General features: G+C 54.0%; 3 protein-coding genes across 6 annotated transcripts in view; 1 reads left to right on the top strand and 2 right to left on the bottom strand.

The window, feature by feature from the left end:
- Nucleotides 1–10,416, bottom strand: part of GAPVD1 (GTPase activating protein and VPS9 domains 1) — a 28,079-nt gene extending 17,663 nt beyond the window's left edge. Inside the window, exons 1-5 of one of the 4 annotated variants that reach the window (XM_041407042.1) lie at nucleotides 10,348–10,416; nucleotides 9,602–9,650; nucleotides 2,984–3,181; nucleotides 1,799–2,642; nucleotides 539–625 (exon numbers count right to left, since the gene is read on the bottom strand). In XM_041407042.1, coding sequence (XP_041262976.1) covers nucleotides 539–625; nucleotides 1,799–2,642; nucleotides 2,984–3,168 — 1,116 coding nt within the window. In that variant the 5' untranslated portion in view covers nucleotides 3,169–3,181; nucleotides 9,602–9,650; nucleotides 10,348–10,416. Of the gene's footprint in view, nucleotides 1–538; nucleotides 626–1,798; nucleotides 2,643–2,983; nucleotides 3,182–4,427; nucleotides 4,447–9,601; nucleotides 9,651–9,782; nucleotides 9,889–10,297 lie in introns of those variants that run through there. The other 3 variants (XM_041407039.1, XM_041407038.1, XM_041407040.1) reach the window with 3 other exon arrangements.
- On the top strand, nucleotides 10,382–14,432 carry HSPA5 (heat shock protein family A (Hsp70) member 5). Its single transcript, XM_041407044.1, has 9 exons — nucleotides 10,382–10,601; nucleotides 10,790–10,928; nucleotides 11,104–11,335; nucleotides 11,564–11,701; nucleotides 11,970–12,082; nucleotides 12,158–12,548; nucleotides 12,806–13,043; nucleotides 13,234–13,401; nucleotides 13,559–14,432. Exons 1-9 carry the CDS (start codon nucleotides 10,382–10,384, stop codon nucleotides 14,116–14,118), a joined length of 2,199 nt encoding a protein of 732 aa, XP_041262978.1. The 3' UTR covers nucleotides 14,119–14,432.
- Nucleotides 14,433–14,919: 487 nt separating this feature from the next.
- RABEPK (Rab9 effector protein with kelch motifs) lies at nucleotides 14,920–17,005 on the bottom strand. The gene is made up of 7 exons (XM_041406726.1): nucleotides 17,002–17,005; nucleotides 16,796–16,951; nucleotides 16,560–16,712; nucleotides 16,321–16,482; nucleotides 15,958–16,107; nucleotides 15,629–15,778; nucleotides 14,920–15,452 (listed from the first exon to the last, which is right to left on the bottom strand). Exons 1-7 carry the CDS (start codon nucleotides 17,003–17,005, stop codon nucleotides 15,175–15,177), a joined length of 1,053 nt encoding a protein of 350 aa, XP_041262660.1. The 3' UTR covers nucleotides 14,920–15,174.
- Nucleotides 17,006–17,028: the final 23 nt, after the last annotated feature.

Genomic DNA, 17,028 nt, shown 5'->3' with positions numbered 1-17,028 from the left:
AAAGCAAAACTAGGCAAAAAAGAAAGAGAAGCTACTTGCACTAAGAAATTACTAGATGTTATACTAAGGCTGTTTTCAGATCAAAGCATTTTTTTAGATTCAGTTGAAAAACCACAGACAGGAATTCAGTATTTCACAGAATCACAGAGTGGTTTGGGTTGGAAGAACCTTAAAGACCCTCCAGTGCCAACCCCCATCATGGGCAGGGACATTTTCCACTAGACCAGGTTGTTCCAAGCCCTGTCCAGTCTGGCCTTGAACACTTACAGTGCTCAGTTGAAAATACCATTTAATTTAATTTTTAAAAATATTTTCTTTTAAGGAGTATTAGGTCAGAGTAGAAGCAAGACTCCCAAACTCTTAAATCTAGTATTCAAGATTTTTTTCCCCAGCTTTGTGCAGGATTTAATCTGCTTTTCATTACATTCAACTTGAAAATTAAACACATAGTAAGTCCTTTGCAAAGTCTGAGAAAGAGGCTGCAGAAGGATGATGATGTATTCACCAAGCCTTGGATTTTCTCAGCCTGGATTCTTACTTTGTCAAATTTAGCGAGGTTGCTCTTTGTACGTGGATCTCCCTCCTCAGAGCCTGTCATTGCCAGCTGCTGCAGAAGTCTCCCAACCTGAAATCAAAAAGAAGTACACAGAATAAGCCTTTCATACCATGATGGACCTGATCACAAAAAATATTCAAAAGACCTCCTCCATTCTAAATCCTTTTTCATTTAATACTCCAAGGAATACTTCTGATTGAGTGGACAGAGATGTGTGCTTGCTTTCAGGGAAGAAAAAAATGCAAGAAGCTTTAGGAAAAAAAAAGCAGTCACTGCCTTTAACAAGAAAATGTGCACACACAGTAGGCTGTGACCATCCATACTTCCCCCTCCCAGGAACAAAGCATGTTTTGTTTTTGCAACACGTCAGAATTGAGAGTTGAATCTAGGTCATCTAAACCTAGAGATTTTCAAAGGCTGCATATATTTTACTAAGGAGAAATAGCAGGAGGGCTAACCCTTATTTCAGAGCACATATCCCTTATTCATCTCCAACTGCAAAGCAACCCTCAATTTAAAGAGCTGCCAGCTGCTCTGCTACAGCACGTGAGCAGTGACAGGAGAGGATTGCTGCTGGATTTTAGAGAAACACTGAGCAAACTCAGTGATTGCACTGGAAGGATCACTGCCTGCCCACTTTATAGACAACAGTAAAAAGCAGGTTTTCTTCCTCACGTGGAGCAACATTCTCAGTCAGACAAGTGTTGCTCAACACCTTCAGATGACTCCTCTATGTAATATCATTACATTGTCCAAGTGTTTGCATAATGACAAAAACTGGTCACGAGGGCTGGGGAATGCTCCAAGTAGAGCACTGGACATTACTGCCAGGCAGCAAGGGGTTTCCAACAAAGTATTTCATTATTTTTTGCAATACCTGGTATAATATTTAACATTTGCAAGAGCAGCATAACATTTTTTTTCACACATTCCAGAATTCATCTCCTAGTCATTTTTATGCCTTAGCTTCCATCCCTTAAAAACAGCTTTTATAAAGGATATTTGCAACTCTTCTCAGGGGTACAGGAATACATGCTGTCAATTTTTTCAAGTCAGTATTTTAAGCAAACAGATACACTTTGGAGCCTGCCTTTTCAGCAACAATTAACACAGATATTTCGTTAGCATTCATTTTATGAGCAGGAGAGACAGTACCTTCACTTTCACCGTAGTAGCATCAGTTCTAGAGGGAAGAAAAATGCCATTTACGTATTTTTAAGGCTGCCTTACTGTGAATCATACCTGCATCAGATTAAATCTTGCCACCTCGTTGATAGGGGCATCAGAGATGATGCCGTACTGCTCGGGGTTGACGATGGCAGGGCAGATGAAACAGGCCAGAAGGAGATCTGTGCACATGGCTCTGACCTCTCCAACCTCCAGCCTGTCCACGCACGACAGCGTCTTGTACATCTGCGACACGATCCACCTCAGGCTGTGAGGAAAGCAGTACGTGTTTTGTTTGAGATAGCCAATGAATTTGTTCACCAGGGTCACCAGCTTGGCCTCGTTGGAGTCAACCATCTCTTGGACTCTCTGCTTGAACTTTTCTGTGCCTTTCTCTCCAAATAACTTTTCCTGCTGTACTGGGGAGAATCTCTCAATTAACTTGTTCGCATCGGTTTCCAGGTGGTCTTCGTCCTCAACCAGAAGCTGCATGATTGGCTCATGTAAGGTAGCAGTAAGGAAAAGTTTTGCAGAGAAGAGTCCTTCAGAGAAGAGCTTGAACAAGATGCTGAAGGCACAGGTGCCTCGTCTCAGCAGCCGCCTGGGGTTGTCGCTTTCCTTCAGTTCAAACTCAATCAGGTAGCGCAGCACCTGCAGCAGGTAGCTCTCGTCCTCCTGCATGATGCAGTTGCCATAGATGGAGGTGAAGACCGTGTGGATGACACCCTGGGTGTTGTCCTGGTTGAGCTTCTCTCCGGCCACCAGGCAGGACGCAATAAGCCTGGGGTTCTCTCTCAGTCTGTTCAGGAATTCTCCATAAGCAGTCTCCTGGAATCCCAACTGCTTGTACCCATCCACAAACTGCGTGTCCTCCAAGATTTTTGCGTGCTGGCAACATTCAGCGGGAGAAGCTTCGGCACTTTAAAGAAAAACATTGAAACACTTTAAGTAACTCTTAAGTAAACAAACCTGCTAAGAGATGCCACGGGATCTATCTATTAACCAGGCTGCCACAGAGGAAAAAGTCTTTCCAGATAGTTACTACAAATTATTTGCAAATTCTGGATAGCTTTTCCCCATGAACAGAAGCAAAAAAACCACAGGTATTAAAAAAATAATTGCTTCAACGGCCAACAAGTAACTTTTGGTGTAAGATTCCCCAGCTGAGGTTGGATTTGCAGCCTCACGTTTTTCTGCTGAGTCCAGCCAAGGCCTGCAGGCTGTGAGGATGAGGAGCAGACGGCAGCAGGGGGTGCATACCTGGTGATGATGAGCCTGTCGAGGTTGATGCGCTGCTGTTTGGAGATCCAGGCCGTGCGGTAGAGCCGCTCCGCCGTCTTCAGCACGTCGGCGTTGAGCCGCTGGATCAGCTGCTTCTCCGAGCTCACGTACAGCCGCTCCTGCTTCAGGTGGTGGGCCAGCGTGTGGATGTCCAGCTTCACCATGGTGCCACAGCCCCTGCACGCAGAGCGAGCGGCTCAGCCCCACGGGGAGGGAACGAGCCCGGCCAGCCCCACGGAGGGCAGAGGGCACAGGCTGACCCCAAGCCCTGCCAGCCCTGCAGTGGGCAGCGGGCACAGGCTGACCCTGAGCCCTGCCAGCCCCACGGAGGGCAGCGGGCACAGGCTGACCCTGAACCCTGCCAGCCCCGCAGTGGGCACAGGCTGACCCCGAGCCCTGCCAGCCCTGCAGAGGGCAGCGGGCACAGGCTGACCCTGAACCCTGCCAGCCCCGCAGTGGGCACAGGCTGACCCCGAGCCCTGCCAGCCCTGCAGAGGGCAGCGGGCACAGGCTGACCCTGAACCCTGCCAGCCCCGCAGTGGGCACAGGCTGACCCCGAGCCCTGCCAGCCCTGCAGAGGGCAGCGGGCACAGGCTGACCCTGAACCCTGCCAGCCCCGCAGTGGGCACAGGCTGACCCCGAGCCCTGCCAGCCCTGCAGAGGGCAGCGGGCACAGGCTGACCCTGAACCCTGCCAGCCCCGCAGTGGGCACAGGCTGACCCCGAGCCCTGCCAGCCCTGCAGAGGGCAGAGGGCACAGGCTGAGCCCGAGCCCTGCAGTGGGCAGAGGGCACAGGCTGACCCTGAACCCTGCCAGCCCTGCAGAGGACAGCGGGCACAGGCTGACCCTGAGCCCTGCCAGCCCTGCAGTGGGCACAGGCTGACCCTGAGCCCTGCCAGCCCTGCAGTGGGCACAGGCTGACCCTGAACCCTGCCAGCCCCATGGAGGGCAGCGGGCACAGGCTGACCCCGAGTCTTGCCAGCCCTGCAGTGGGCAGAGGGCACAGGCTGACCCTGAGCCCTGCCAACCCTGTGGAGGGCAGCAGGCACAGGCTGAGCCCAGGCAGGGAACGCTGCTGTGCCCCTCCTCAAACCCCCACCCTGCACTCAGGCACGCTCTCCATGCAAGGTTCCAGTGCCAGTTCCATGGTGTGTCACACAGCAGGGACACTGGCAGAGAAGCTGATGGTATTTTCAGCTCATCCTGACAAGCAGAAACAGGAGCACAGCCCTGCCACACCTCAGGTACACCTGGCCTCACCTGGGGACACGTGGCCCTGGCTGCAGCTCAGGTGACACAAGCTCAGCCCCCATTCCCACTCACTGTCTGGGGAACAGACTCCTTCATCCTACAGCCCATCCCCATAGCCCAGCACTGCCCAAGGACCTGGGTGTTGGAATTTCTGGCCTGTTACCTCTCTCACCTATGCACCAGAAGCACCAAGTTCCCAATGCTGCTCTTTTCTGCTAAAAAATAATAATAGTAACAATATTACTAATCACCAAATCACAAACCAAATCACAAACGAAGGAGTATCAATACCCAGATACGGCAGGAGTTGGAAATAAGTTTAGAGACTTTGCCCAACAGTAGAATTCATTCAGAAAAAAAATCCTCAAATATTTCAATTCAGAAGAATATTTCTTTGGGCCATGATCCAAAAATGTTGTTTTATAGAGAGAAAAACTGAAACAACCATAGGCTTTCATAGCACATCAGGGCTAAAATCTACACGAACTTCTGTTCTGTAGGAATGTAATATCAGTCTTAACTTCACAACTACAAAACATCTCAGCAGAGTACTGCACCAGACAAGACACATTCCAGGAGCAAATCCATCTAAAAATCAACTGTTTGGGAGGAAAAACCCCATCAAGTGCATTAACACTGACAAAGGAAGAAAGAGGTACAATCTGCAGATCATGGAATTGATGGTTAACTGCTTTATGTCTTCCCCACCAGAACTAACTAACAGGCACACCAGCTAATTTGGGAAGGACAAGGGTTTGAGGCAGATATCACCTGTGACAGACCATAATATACCTGTTGTGTGTATCAGTAATGGAGATGTCAGAGGGCTCTAGTGAGGAAACCCTCAATGTAGCAATACTACAGTCAAAATAAAAACTTACTTCCCACAACCTGCAGTGACTCTGGACAAGCCTTGCTTGTCACAAACCCATTTAGAGCTTGAGAAAATACAAAAAATGTGCCAGAATAGCACGTGCTGGCCCAGTGCTCTCCCCTGCTAGTGTTTTAAAGATCTGTGTTTCACTGTTCAGCAGAGGAGGAGGTGATCCTCGCTGAAGAATACAGATTAGCTCCCTAATTAGGCACAGGTTTCCCATTTGTTGGGGTTTTACAGCCTGACAGCCAGGTGCACTGACAACCATCACTGCTGCTTGTGTAATTAAGTCCTTTCATCTACAGTTTTAACCTCACAACCAGGAGCCAGGCAGACACGAACAGAGAAGCTGTCACAATGCATTAAAAAATTGCAGTTTTATTACACTCAAAGATTTAAAGGCCATTCCTAGTAAACACAGAAAACTGGGTCTTTATAAAAACCCCAAACTCAAAAAGACCCCAAACCAAATTCAGCAATCCTGACCAGAGGCTACAGCTGATGATCCAAAAACGAGATTGCGACAGGAACTTGAAGGATGTGCTAATTCAGATGTTTTTAACTAGGACAGTCTCAGAGAAATGATTAGAAGAAGAAACATTGCTGTTACTGCCAAACTTCTTTGTGAAACAAATAATAACTTCTTGCAACAAATTTATTTTTAGTCTCAGAATTTAAGAGCTTGCAAAAAAAAAACCCCTTAAAACCAGCAGTAAACTTGCTACTGCCTGCAAACACAGTAGTAACCAGTTTTAGGCTGTGAGCTAGTGCTGTCAGCCTGGAAAAAGAAGTTGAATCCATAAAAACACACACAAACAAGACCTGCAGAGCTGCCTTCTGCCTTTTCAGAGCATCCCACCGTAGGGCTGTGCTCAAAAGCTGCTCATATTTGATCAAACTGAACAGTTTTAGTTGGCATTTTCCACTTTCAGGTGTCAGCCCACAGCCTCCACTTTCCTGGACAGAAAGTCACTCCAAGTGGATCTCCTGCTTCTAAGAGTTTGGGAAGGAAGGGGAGGCCCACAAGGAGCACCCCTAGGAACAGCCTGGTGCCTCTGCCTGCAGCCCAATGCCTTTGTTTTGCCCAAACAAGTCTCTATTTTTGTGTCACTGGTAACAAACCCATTTAGGAGCAGACAAGCTCCTGAGGTGTTTCCTACACTTACAATCAATTTCTCTCAGTTTCACTTAGGGTCCTTTTCTGTTTTTATTTATTGGAGAAGATGTTTCCAGCACCAGGGATGGGCCAAGCTCCCTAAGAAGCCTCTGAGGAAGATGCTCTGCTCCTTCCTCCTCTGCCCACGGGTCAGAGCAAGCTCCAAAAGCCCTGGCAGCAGAAGTGCACGCAGTGCAGAGCCTGTCACACACACATCAATCCACCTGCCCAGCAAAAGAGGTCAGACTATTGTAGCATTTGTGATGTCACCTGAAAAACACTGACAGCAGAAACCTCACCCCTGCTTGGAAGGTGAGGTGAGCACCCAACAGAAGAACAACTTGGGCACCTCCTCACGAAGAGCAGACACCGAGGCCCTGAGAAGCCAGGGGAAGTTGCCAACTGATGTAAATTCTGATTTTTCCTTTTAAACTGACTGCCTCTCTGAGCTCCAGGCCTAAAACAAGGCTCCAAAGAGCACCCTCAGCTGCATCTGTGCTGCTAAATATACTGCTCCTGTGACTACCTGATAACATCCCATCAGTTGGCCACTACCCACGTGTGTGTCTTATCTGCCTCAGCTGCAGAACACCAGAAATAACAAAAGCAAGAGGATTGATTCAGAACTGAGCCACAGCAGGCTACTGTTTGCCACTGCTTTGTCAAGAGCTGTGAAAATCCACAGGATTTTCTGTCAATCCACAGGACAACTGCATGACAGCAGCTTTCACTCTGTGTGCAAGAAAACAGGATCAGCAGCTTCCCCAGCTTGGTAACCTCCATAAAAATCAAAGTGGCTCGACTGCAAGGACTGCTGCTGGGATCCAGCTCTGAGGAGAGGAACACCTCATCACTGCCTTCCACCAGTTTGTAAAGGAATTATTCTGAAGCCACACATGCACAGCAAGCAAGAGCACAAACAACTCTGTCCTTACCTGAGGTCCCTGGCAGACACCTGAGAAGAGCAGAGATGTAAAGCAGCAGTTTGACACACAATGTACTTCAGCAAGGCTCAGGGAAGAAAACCCAAAAACCCAGTTGGGCAAGATGCACACAGCTTGTCCTGAAAGAAGAAACTATTGTACCACCAACACACCTACCTGACACACACTGCTCCTCCCCAAAACCTCTTCCCTTTACAGCAGTGCAAAAAGACAGCAGCTGCATCCTCTGACCAGGCTCCACAAGGTGCACTTGGTCACAGCCAACCCTCAGTGACATGCCACGGAACAGCTCTGGAGCAGAGCCTCTGCTGATTCCTCCTTTGTCAGATTACCTTATCAGCTGCTCATAAACAAAAAGGTGCCTGTAATTATCCAGCAATCTGGTTTATGACTGCCACGCACCACACCTGGAATAGCAGATATCTGTACACAGCTATATAAAGGAGTCACTTTAGGATATTTAGATATCCAGTAGCCTGCTGTGGCTGAAGGAACAACAGATATGTAAAACTGTGCTATGTGCAGATTACTTTTCAGTCCTGGGATTTCATGTTGATGTGGAAACATTTCCATTTTCTGTCAGTTGTTTCAAGGCTACTCAGGAACCTACAAGTAACTGTGGCACAGTCAGAGCAGCTTAGCACAACAACTCAGACAATCTCCCTTCATGATGCTCCACATATCAACAACAAAGCCTGCATGACCTGACAGCACCCGGGATGCCTTGCCCTGCTGGCAGCACACATTTGCTCAGAACCCGGGGCAGTCTGTCCTTTGAAGAACACAGGACACAGATTGCTTCCCACTCTGGAAAGTCCTGGAGAACACAACATTGAATCTTCAGGTGCTGAACTCCACCTTCCAATGTCCGTGGGTTTGTCCTGTGGCATACAGGAACGAGCCACATCTCTCCTGCATATTTCTGTGATTCAGTTGACAGAAAAGAGATTAAGTAAAGTGGTAAATACTGCTGGTACACCAGATCCTTCTTCCTCCTCCCAGGTTTCCTGCTCAGGGTTACTTGCTCCTCCTGAGTCTCGCTATGCAAGACAACTTCCAGAGCAAGTTTGGGCACATCTAAGGTGGGCAGGGCAGGGCAAGGCAAAATCACTCCATCCTGCTGAAAAATAACTCCTAAGCAAGGCTGAATGGCTTCCAAGCTAATTGAGCCCTGATGAAGTACCTCTTTGCTCATTGGTATTTACAGCAGCCTCTCACCAGCTTTACTCCTTGACACAAGCTAACTGCCCATGTCCCCAGCAGAGCTAAGAGCCCTTTCTCAGCAGGATGGCTCACCATGACCTAGGGCTCACTGTGAACCCTCACACTGCAGCACCCACCAGCCCAAACACGCGTGTGACACACAAAATGCAGCTCCACTAATTGTCATTAATGAGAAAGTCATCCCTCATGTTTGTTTCTGCCCAGAGCCTGCTCTCAGCTAGCCCTGGACACACTGTCCATCCACGCGAGGAGAACCTCATTTCTGCTGCCCCATAACAGAACTCCTCAGTAAAGCACAGGATCAGCTGCCTACTAAATTATGGCATCACCAATGCCATCTATTCTGGCATTGCCATGTTGCACAGAATCAACAAAAGCACATAACCAGGCTAAAATCTCTTCCAGTTGCTTGTGATGCCAGAAAGTGGAGTTCCCTTTAGGTGAGGGTCACTCTAATAAACTTTTAGTCAGAACAAGTGCAGAACTTGAAGCTGCTCAGACTGACAAAACCAACCTGTTCTCCTGAGAGCAGCTCCCTCCCCATCCACCAGGAAGGGCAGCTGCTACCCAGGAGAGCATATTCCCCATTACCTGACAAACATCACACCAAAACCCGTGCGCTGAGCATCTTAAGTATTTTAGAACACCCCCCTCAGCGGCTGAAAAGTGTTTCCTGAAGCCACCATCCTGCTACTTGTGCTGAGTATTTCAGATTTCCCGTAGTGCCGGTGCCATTCCCCCTCCATCCTCTTCAAAGCGCAGCTTCTGCTCGGGAGCCCTTCAGCTATGGGTCAGGGTAGCGTCACACGCCCGCTGCCAGAGCCCCGTCCCCGCTCCCAGCAGCGGGATCGTGACTTTGCAAGAAAAAAAAAAAAAAAAACAAAAACCCGACAGCGCCCGCATCGAGCTCTCGGCGTTGGGGCTCTGCGAGTAACCGAAAAGGGAAGTCACGGCGCCGGTCAAGTTTCGAGTTTTAAACGCGCACGACACAAAAGCCGCGGAGGAGAGGCGGCCGCAGGGCCCCGGCGCACCGGGAGCGCCGTGCCCGCGCCGGCCCGGGGCGCGCGGGCACGGAGGGACCCGCAGCAAACCGCGCAACAACTTCTGCCGCCGCCGCCTCCCTGTCGCGACAAACCCACCCGACATACCCTGCTCGGCTCCGTCTCTCCTCGGCTGCCCGCCTTCCCTCTCGCTTCCCTGGAAAAGCCAAAGGGTTTTGACAGGCCGCGGGCCTTCCTCCTCCTCCTCCCACCGCTCCCTCCTCCTCCTCCTCCTCCTCCTCGGGGGGAGGAAGCCGAGCGCTGTCGCGGGATTCGAGCGTGTCCCTACCCGGCCAGCGCCCCGGCGGCTCCCGCTGCGGCCCGGGCGGGCGCGGCACTGCGCAGGCGGCGGCGGCGCTCCTGGGACTTGTAGTCCCGGGGCCGGCACCGGGAGCGGGGCGAGGGCCGGGCGGAGCCGGGGCGGCTCTCGGAGCTTCGCTCCGCCGTCAGCCCCGGCTCCGCCCGGCCCCGGCTTGTGCGTGCGGGGCTTGGTGTCGCGACATGGCGGGGCCTCCCGACCGGCGGGCAGCGGCTGCCCGGGGACGGTCCCGGTGTCGCCTCGGGGCGCCGGGCACACGCGTGTCACCTCATCCCCGAGGGGGGCGGGACGGGGCTCTGCCCGGAGACCCCGCGCGGCCCGGCCATGATGCCGGCCCGGTTCCAACCTCCCCGCACCTCCCTCCCGGCCGTGCCCCGGTACCGCCCGTACCCCCGGTGCCCCCGGGAGCGGCGGCGCCCCCCCCCACCGGCGGGTTATTTCCCCCCGGCCGGTAACCATGGAAACTTCCAGAAGTGCCCCCCCACCCCGCGGCCGTGGTCCCGCCCAGCCAATGGGGACGCTCCGCTTGGCTCACGCTTCTCTGTGGCCGCGGCCGGCGGGTGGAACCAATGGGGCGGCGCGAGGGGGGCGCGCCGGGCACGGCGGAGCCGGCGCGCGGTGCTCGCCAATCGCGGGAGGCCAGCTTGGTAGCAGCCGGCCAATGGAGAGGCTCCAGCGAGGGCGCGGCAGCCAATGGGGAGGCTCCACGAAGGGGTAACGGAAGGTATAAAAGGGCGGGCGGCGCGGCCTGGCGGCTCAGCGGCGATCGGGGCGCGGCGTTTCTGCACGGTGAGGGCCGGGCGCGGTTCGGGCTGGGCCGCGGACGGGGCGGGGGGGATGGCGGTTGAGGACACGGAAGGATCCGGCGGGGACGGGGGGCCATTCCGCACGGCGGGGGCTGGGTGGTTGCGGGGAGGGGTGAGGGGGGCGGCCGCGCACGTGGCGTCTCCGTTGTGTAACCGGCGGGCTCTCGGTAGGTGGGCGCGGGCGAGCGGTCGGTATGAGGCTTCTGCTGCTGACGCTGCTGGCGCTGGGCGCCGTCTGCGCGGACGACGAGGAGAAGAAGGAGGACGTGGGCACGGTGGTGGGCATCGACCTGGGCACCACCTACTCCTGGTGCGTGGGGACGGGCGCGGGGGGCCGGCCGGGCCGGTGGGCAGCGCGGGGGAGGCCGGGCCCCGGGAAGGGGCTGCGGGCCCGGGTGGGCGCAGGGAGGAGCAGAAGGGAAGGCGGGGGGGGATGTGTGCAGGCCGCGGCCCCGCCTGACTGTTCCGCTCCCCCCCAACCCCAGCGTGGGCGTCTTCAAGAACGGGCGCGTGGAAATCATCGCCAATGACCAGGGGAACCGCATCACGCCGTCCTATGTGGCCTTCACCCCCGAGGGGGAGCGCCTGATCGGGGATGCTGCCAAGAACCAGCTCACGTCCAACCCGGAGAACACCGTATTCGATGCCAAGCGGCTCATCGGCCGCACCTGGAACGACCCCTCCGTGCAGCAGGACATCAAGTACCTGCCCTTCAAGGTGGGCCCCGAGTGCAGAGGTGGGGCGGCTGGAGGGGAGGGCCTACAGTTGTGGTCAGAAAAGGAATCTGCTCCCAGCGACCTCAGGAGGATTGGTGTGTAAACAGCAGTTCCTGGTGTTAGCTGCACTCAGGTTATGCTTGATGTTTGCTTGATGTTTGATGTTTAGAAAGAACCATGGGAACAAGTTGGAGTAGTTGAATGGGACAGTATGCATTGTTCTCCTCAGGTGGTTGAGAAGAAAGCCAAGCCTCATATTCAGGTTGATGTTGGAGGTGGACAGACAAAAACATTTGCTCCTGAAGAAATTTCTGCAATGGTCCTGACGAAGATGAAGGAAACAGCAGAGGCTTACTTGGGGAAGAAAGTAAGTACACAGGAAACACTGGTAACGACTTGGATTGGCAGCTTTAGGAAATGGGAGAAGGGGAGGCTGAGCCAGGACTGACCTTGCCATCCCAAACTGCAGTCAGTGCTGCAGGCCCCTCCAGCAGCCCTGTCTGGTGGGCTAAGCTGGTGCTGGCTCTTCATCTCTGAAGATGGGCTGCTTGTTCCAGCACTGCTCAGAGTGGCTGGTACTGCTTACAGACTGCTTTTTCTGTCATTGCTGTAACTTTCTGTCCCTCCCTGCTCAGGTGACCCACGCTGTTGTCACGGTGCCAGCCTACTTCAACGATGCCCAGCGCCAGGCCACCAAGGACGCCGGCACCATCGCGGGGCTCAACGTGATGCGGATCATCAACGAGCCGTGAGTACCCTCCCTGTCCTGCCCAGGGCAGCTGTGGGCTGGCACCCCAGCCCTCACAGCCTGTTCCCTGTACAGAACAGCTGCTGCCATTGCTTATGGACTGGACAAGAGAGAGGGAGAGAAGAACATCCTTGTGTTCGACCTGGGCGGTGGAACTTTTGATGTGTCCCTCCTCACAATTGACAACGGAGTCTTTGAAGTTGTGGCTACTAATGGTGACACTCACCTGGGTGGAGAAGACTTTGACCAGCGTGTTATGGAGCACTTCATCAAGCTCTACAAGAAGAAGACTGGCAAAGATGTTAGGAAGGATAACAGAGCTGTGCAGAAGCTGAGGCGGGAGGTGGAGAAGGCCAAGAGAGCTTTGTCATCTCAGCACCAGGCCAGGATTGAAATAGAGTCCTTCTTTGAAGGAGAAGATTTTTCGGAGACACTCACTCGAGCCAAGTTTGAGGAGCTGAACATGGTAAGTTTAGAAAGGTAAAGTTACACAGCCTCAGCTCTGGACTGGGACTGGGGAATGTGCAGCATCTCGTGCAGTGACATTGCACTTTGGAGTATAAATAACTCTGTGGAAGCAGGCAGCTGTTGCCTGCCAGGGAGCTGGGCCTCAGACAGTTTGGCATGTCTGCTCTGTAGTGGTGGTACTTTGTACCTCTGGGGCCACACAATGGGGTGTGCTGGGAATACAGTCTCACAGTCCCTGGGGTTTTGTCTTTGCAGGACCTGTTCCGTTCCACTATGAAGCCTGTTCAGAAAGTTCTGGAAGATTCTGACCTGAAGAAGTCTGATATTGACGAGATTGTCCTGGTTGGTGGATCAACTCGCATCCCCAAAATCCAGCAGCTCGTTAAAGAGTTCTTCAATGGGAAGGAGCCTTCTCGTGGCATTAACCCAGACGAGGCTGTGGCCTACGGCGCGGCTGTGCAGGCCGGGGTGCTCTCTGGGGACCAGGATACAGGTAAGGGCACCTTCACTGCCACCTAAGAGCTGACCCAACAGCGGATGTTGGGCACTGACAAGCAAATCCAGACCAACTTGGATCTTCTCCAGTCCTTGGAGTTCTGTGCCCCCAAGGCCTCAGGATCCTGTCTGCAGCATTGTGTTTTGTTTTGAAGTTGTGTCACAGTCTTGCCTTTGATCTGCTGCAGGTGACTTGGTGCTGCTCGATGTCTGTCCCCTGACTCTTGGCATTGAGACCGTTGGAGGTGTCATGACCAAGCTGATCCCAAGGAACACCGTTGTTCCCACAAAGAAGTCTCAGATCTTCTCCACAGCTTCTGACAACCAGCCAACTGTGACCATCAAGGTCTATGAAGGTGGGTGTCAGCTGTGGTGGCCCATGTGACAGCTGCAATTTGTCTGCTGTCACAAAGGCTGTAGGTACTTTGTTCATGGAACTGTGTCACTCATGGTTTCACAAAGTACAGGCCACAGCTGGGGAAGAGGGTAACCCTGCCTCATTGTTTCTTGCAGGTGAGCGTCCCCTGACCAAGGACAACCATCTCCTGGGCACCTTTGATCTCACGGGAATCCCCCCTGCCCCTCGTGGTGTCCCCCAGATCGAGGTCACCTTTGAAATCGATGTGAACGGGATCCTCCGTGTCACGGCCGAGGACAAGGGCACCGGCAACAAGAACAAGATCACCATCACGAACGATCAGAACAGGCTGACGCCAGAGGAGATCGAGAGGATGGTCAATGATGCTGAGAAGTTTGCCGAGGAAGACAAGAAGCTGAAGGAACGCATCGATGCCCGGAATGAGCTGGAAAGCTACGCCTATTCCCTGAAGAATCAGATCGGGGACAAGGAGAAGCTGGGTGGGAAGCTGTCCTCCGAGGACAAGGAAACAATAGAGAAAGCAGTGGAGGAAAAGATCGAGTGGCTGGAAAGCCATCAGGATGGGGACATAGAAGATTTCAAAGCACAGAAGAAGGAGCTGGAGGAGGTGGTTCAGCCCATCGTTAGCAAGCTGTACGGCAGCGCCGGCCCCCCGCCCGGCGAGGAGGAGGCGGCAGAGAAGGACGAGTTGTAGATACCGGTGCCTCCAAATGTGGTGTGTGTATATATTGGACTCAGGAACACTTGTTAAAATATTGAACTCTTAATTTGGAATGTAACTTTGAATCTTCACTCGTGAGTGGAGCTGGAACCGCTAGCCCGACGTGGCTGTATCCTGCTTTTCGTTAGCAGTTGCTCGATGTCTGGGGAGGGGAGTGGGGTGGGACTGTAAATGTGGGTTTAGAAGTATTGGCAGTGGAACATTCTATTTAACAACTTGGTCATGTGAACTTGGTGTAGAGCTTTTCTACCTGGAGTGACCACAATAAATTTGTTATTTACACTGGACTCTGTTCTGGTTCTGTGATCTCCAGTAGCCGGCTCCAGCCAGGATCTGGATTAACCCTGAAGAAGGATGGAGTGCAGCTCACCCCCTCAAGGTCACCTTTCATGGGCTCATGGAGAGTGGGAGGTTTGAAAGCAGGAGCTGGGCCTCTGTTGCCTTGGGCTGAGCTGGGGTTCAGTTTCTGAAGGGAGAGGGTGGACTTGGACCTCAGTGCAGTTTTACAACATCCTGATAAGGAAAGGGGGATCAAGGCTGAGTAACTGCTGAAGGGGCAGCTTTTATTGAGCTGGGAGAGGGAGGTTATCCACCAGCACCCACTGCCTGCAGGAGTGGTGGTGCCCAGCAGTGAGGGAGGAGCTTGGCTTAATTATGTTTTCCTGCAGTATTAAAACTTCAGAGCTTTTAATAAAGTGTCATATGAAACAGACCATTTTCTGAACAGTGAAAAGTAGTTTACACCTAATAAAGGTTCTTAGAAAAAAAGAAGTGTAACTGAAATTTGGTCTCTTTATTTAACTGATCCTTATCCAATCCATGGGATTAGTTAAGTCCAGAATGACCTTGTCTGGTGCCAGCTCCAGCCTGGCTCCTGCCATGTTCCCTGGGCTGGGGCTGCAGCAGGACCCTGTTCAGGCAGAGCCCCTGTCCCTCGGGGGTGTCAGCACCGTGCCAGCTCCCCGAGGGTAAGGAGGAGTCTAGGGGGCACAATTAACCCCAGGGGATGAGGCTGGTGCTGTAGGGACTCTACTGGATGAGGGTGACCAGGCAGTCCCTGTGGATCTGCCCCTGCGTGTCCATGCCCCCGAACACGAACAGCAGATGGACCAAGGTGTCCTCAGCACAGCCCTCTCCCAGGGGCTGCAGGGGCTCAGCCCTGTCACCTGCTGCCACAGGTGCCTCTGTCCCAGCTGGGGTGTCTCCTGTGTCCCCGTGTGCCTGCCAGGGAATGACACACATGGCGTGGTCCAGCCTCCCGCTGGGCAGGGGAGATTCAAACTGCAGGAGCGTCCAGTGCTGCCTCCCTGCAGTGCAAAGATAGAGCCACAGCTGTAAACATCACACACCAGGCACTGGCACCATGAACTCAAGGTTTTCAGCATTCAGTCCTGCAGTGGTGTAACTCCAGGGAAGCCCAGGGCTGGAGCAGGTAACGTGTTCCCCAGCTGCCTGGCATCTTCCCTGAGAGCAGCCTCCCTACCTGTGTGATACTTGTACGTGGTATCCAGTGTCCCATCTGGACCTATTCCACCAAAAATGTACAAGTGGTCCTGGAAGGCTGCCGAGGAGTGGGATGCCCGTCCTCCAGGGACGTCCCCAGTGGCTAGGATCTTCTCCCACCTCATGTCACCTGGTGCAGGAAACAACACGTCCACGGCTGTGCATTACACAAACCCCAGGCATTTTGTTGATTTAAACAAAGCAGGTAATACTTTAAGCACTTAAGAACCAGTATTTCAGAACAAAAATGTCTGCCCAGATCAAAGCACAGCTCACAGGCACTGCCCTGCCTGTTCCATCCACACTTACTGGTATCCATGCAGAACAGGTCATTGTAAAAAACATCTCCAGCTAAACCTCCATGGATGAAGAGCTTGGTCCCAACTGCAACCACGGCGTGCCCGTGCCGAGGAGAAGGGGGCTCACCACGAGTCTCGGGCTGGGACCAGGTCAGGGTGGCTAAAATGGGGAGTACAGGTGCATTAGGAAGAAAAGCCTGGAAATTCTACAGACCAGCAGCCCCAGAGCCCCATCCAAGCCACTGGCTCTGAATCCCCAGTGACCACAAGGGCCTGTCAAGAGAAGAACGGCCACCCACTCCAAAGAGAGCTCAGCAATTCCAGCCCTCCGGCTGCCCGCCAAGGGCAGCTCCATCCCCCGGGTGGGAGGTACCTGTGTCGAACACGTGCAGCCGCCGGTCCTTCACCGGCTCCGCTCCCTTGTCTCCTCCCCCGAACACGAACAGCCGGGCCCCGACGGCCGCCGAGGACGTGTGGAATGTCCGAGCTTGCGGCTGCTCGCCGCTCACCGCAGGGCTCTCCCACGTTCCTATTTCTAGTGAAGACAGTTCATTAACCGGACAACCACGACGGGAAGGGAGGCCAGGCCCGAGCCCAGCCCGCGGCACTCACCGGGGTCCAGCACCTGCACGCAGCCGCGGTTCCCGGCGGGGTGGGCTCCGCCGAACACCCAGAGGCGCGGGGGGCCGCTGGCCGACAGCAGCGTGGCGTGCTCGTAGCGCGGCCTCAGTCCGCGCCAGCCGGCGGGGACCCAGCGCAGCGGGGCTGTGGACGGCGACAGGCGATCGGACCCGGAACCGGCCCCGGTCCCGGCCCCGGTCCCGGTCCCTGCCCGGCCCGGCCCTCACCCAGCTCCACGAAATGCGCGTCCGCGAAGGCCCCGGCGGGGTCGGCACCGCCCAGCAGCAGGACGCGGCCGGGCAGGAGGAGGCAGCCGAGTCCCACGCGGCCGCGGGGCCGCTCCCCGCGCGGGCTCAGCCGGTACCTGCGGGGCGAGGGCGGCGCTCAGCGCGGGCTGCGCCGGTCCGGTGTCCCGCCGGTCCCTCCGCCCCGCTCATCGCCCTCCCCCCCGCACCCCCGC

Source organism: Onychostruthus taczanowskii, unplaced genomic scaffold, assembly GCF_017590055.1.
Source record: "Onychostruthus taczanowskii isolate IOZ18803 unplaced genomic scaffold, ASM1759005v1 scaffold25, whole genome shotgun sequence".
Lineage (NCBI taxonomy): Eukaryota > Metazoa > Chordata > Aves > Passeriformes > Passeridae > Onychostruthus > Onychostruthus taczanowskii.
This window is presented reverse-complemented; position numbering and strand designations above follow the sequence as displayed.

Coding starts and splice junctions, on each gene's coding strand:
- RABEPK (XM_041406726.1), bottom strand. Junction 16,108..16,320: donor GCTGCACGTGTTCGACACAG/GTACCTCCCACC, acceptor TCCCCATTTTAG/CCACCCTGACCTGGTCCCAG. Junction 15,779..15,957: donor CCTGTTCTGCATGGATACCA/GTAAGTGTGGAT, acceptor TTCCTGCACCAG/GTGACATGAGGTGGGAGAAG.
- HSPA5 (XM_041407044.1), top strand. CDS start 10,382: ATGGGGCGGCGCGAGGGGGGCGCGCCGGGCACGGCGGAGCCGGCGCGC. Junction 12,549..12,805: donor AGTTTGAGGAGCTGAACATG/GTAAGTTTAGAA, acceptor TTGTCTTTGCAG/GACCTGTTCCGTTCCACTAT. Junction 13,402..13,558: donor GACCATCAAGGTCTATGAAG/GTGGGTGTCAGC, acceptor TGTTTCTTGCAG/GTGAGCGTCCCCTGACCAAG.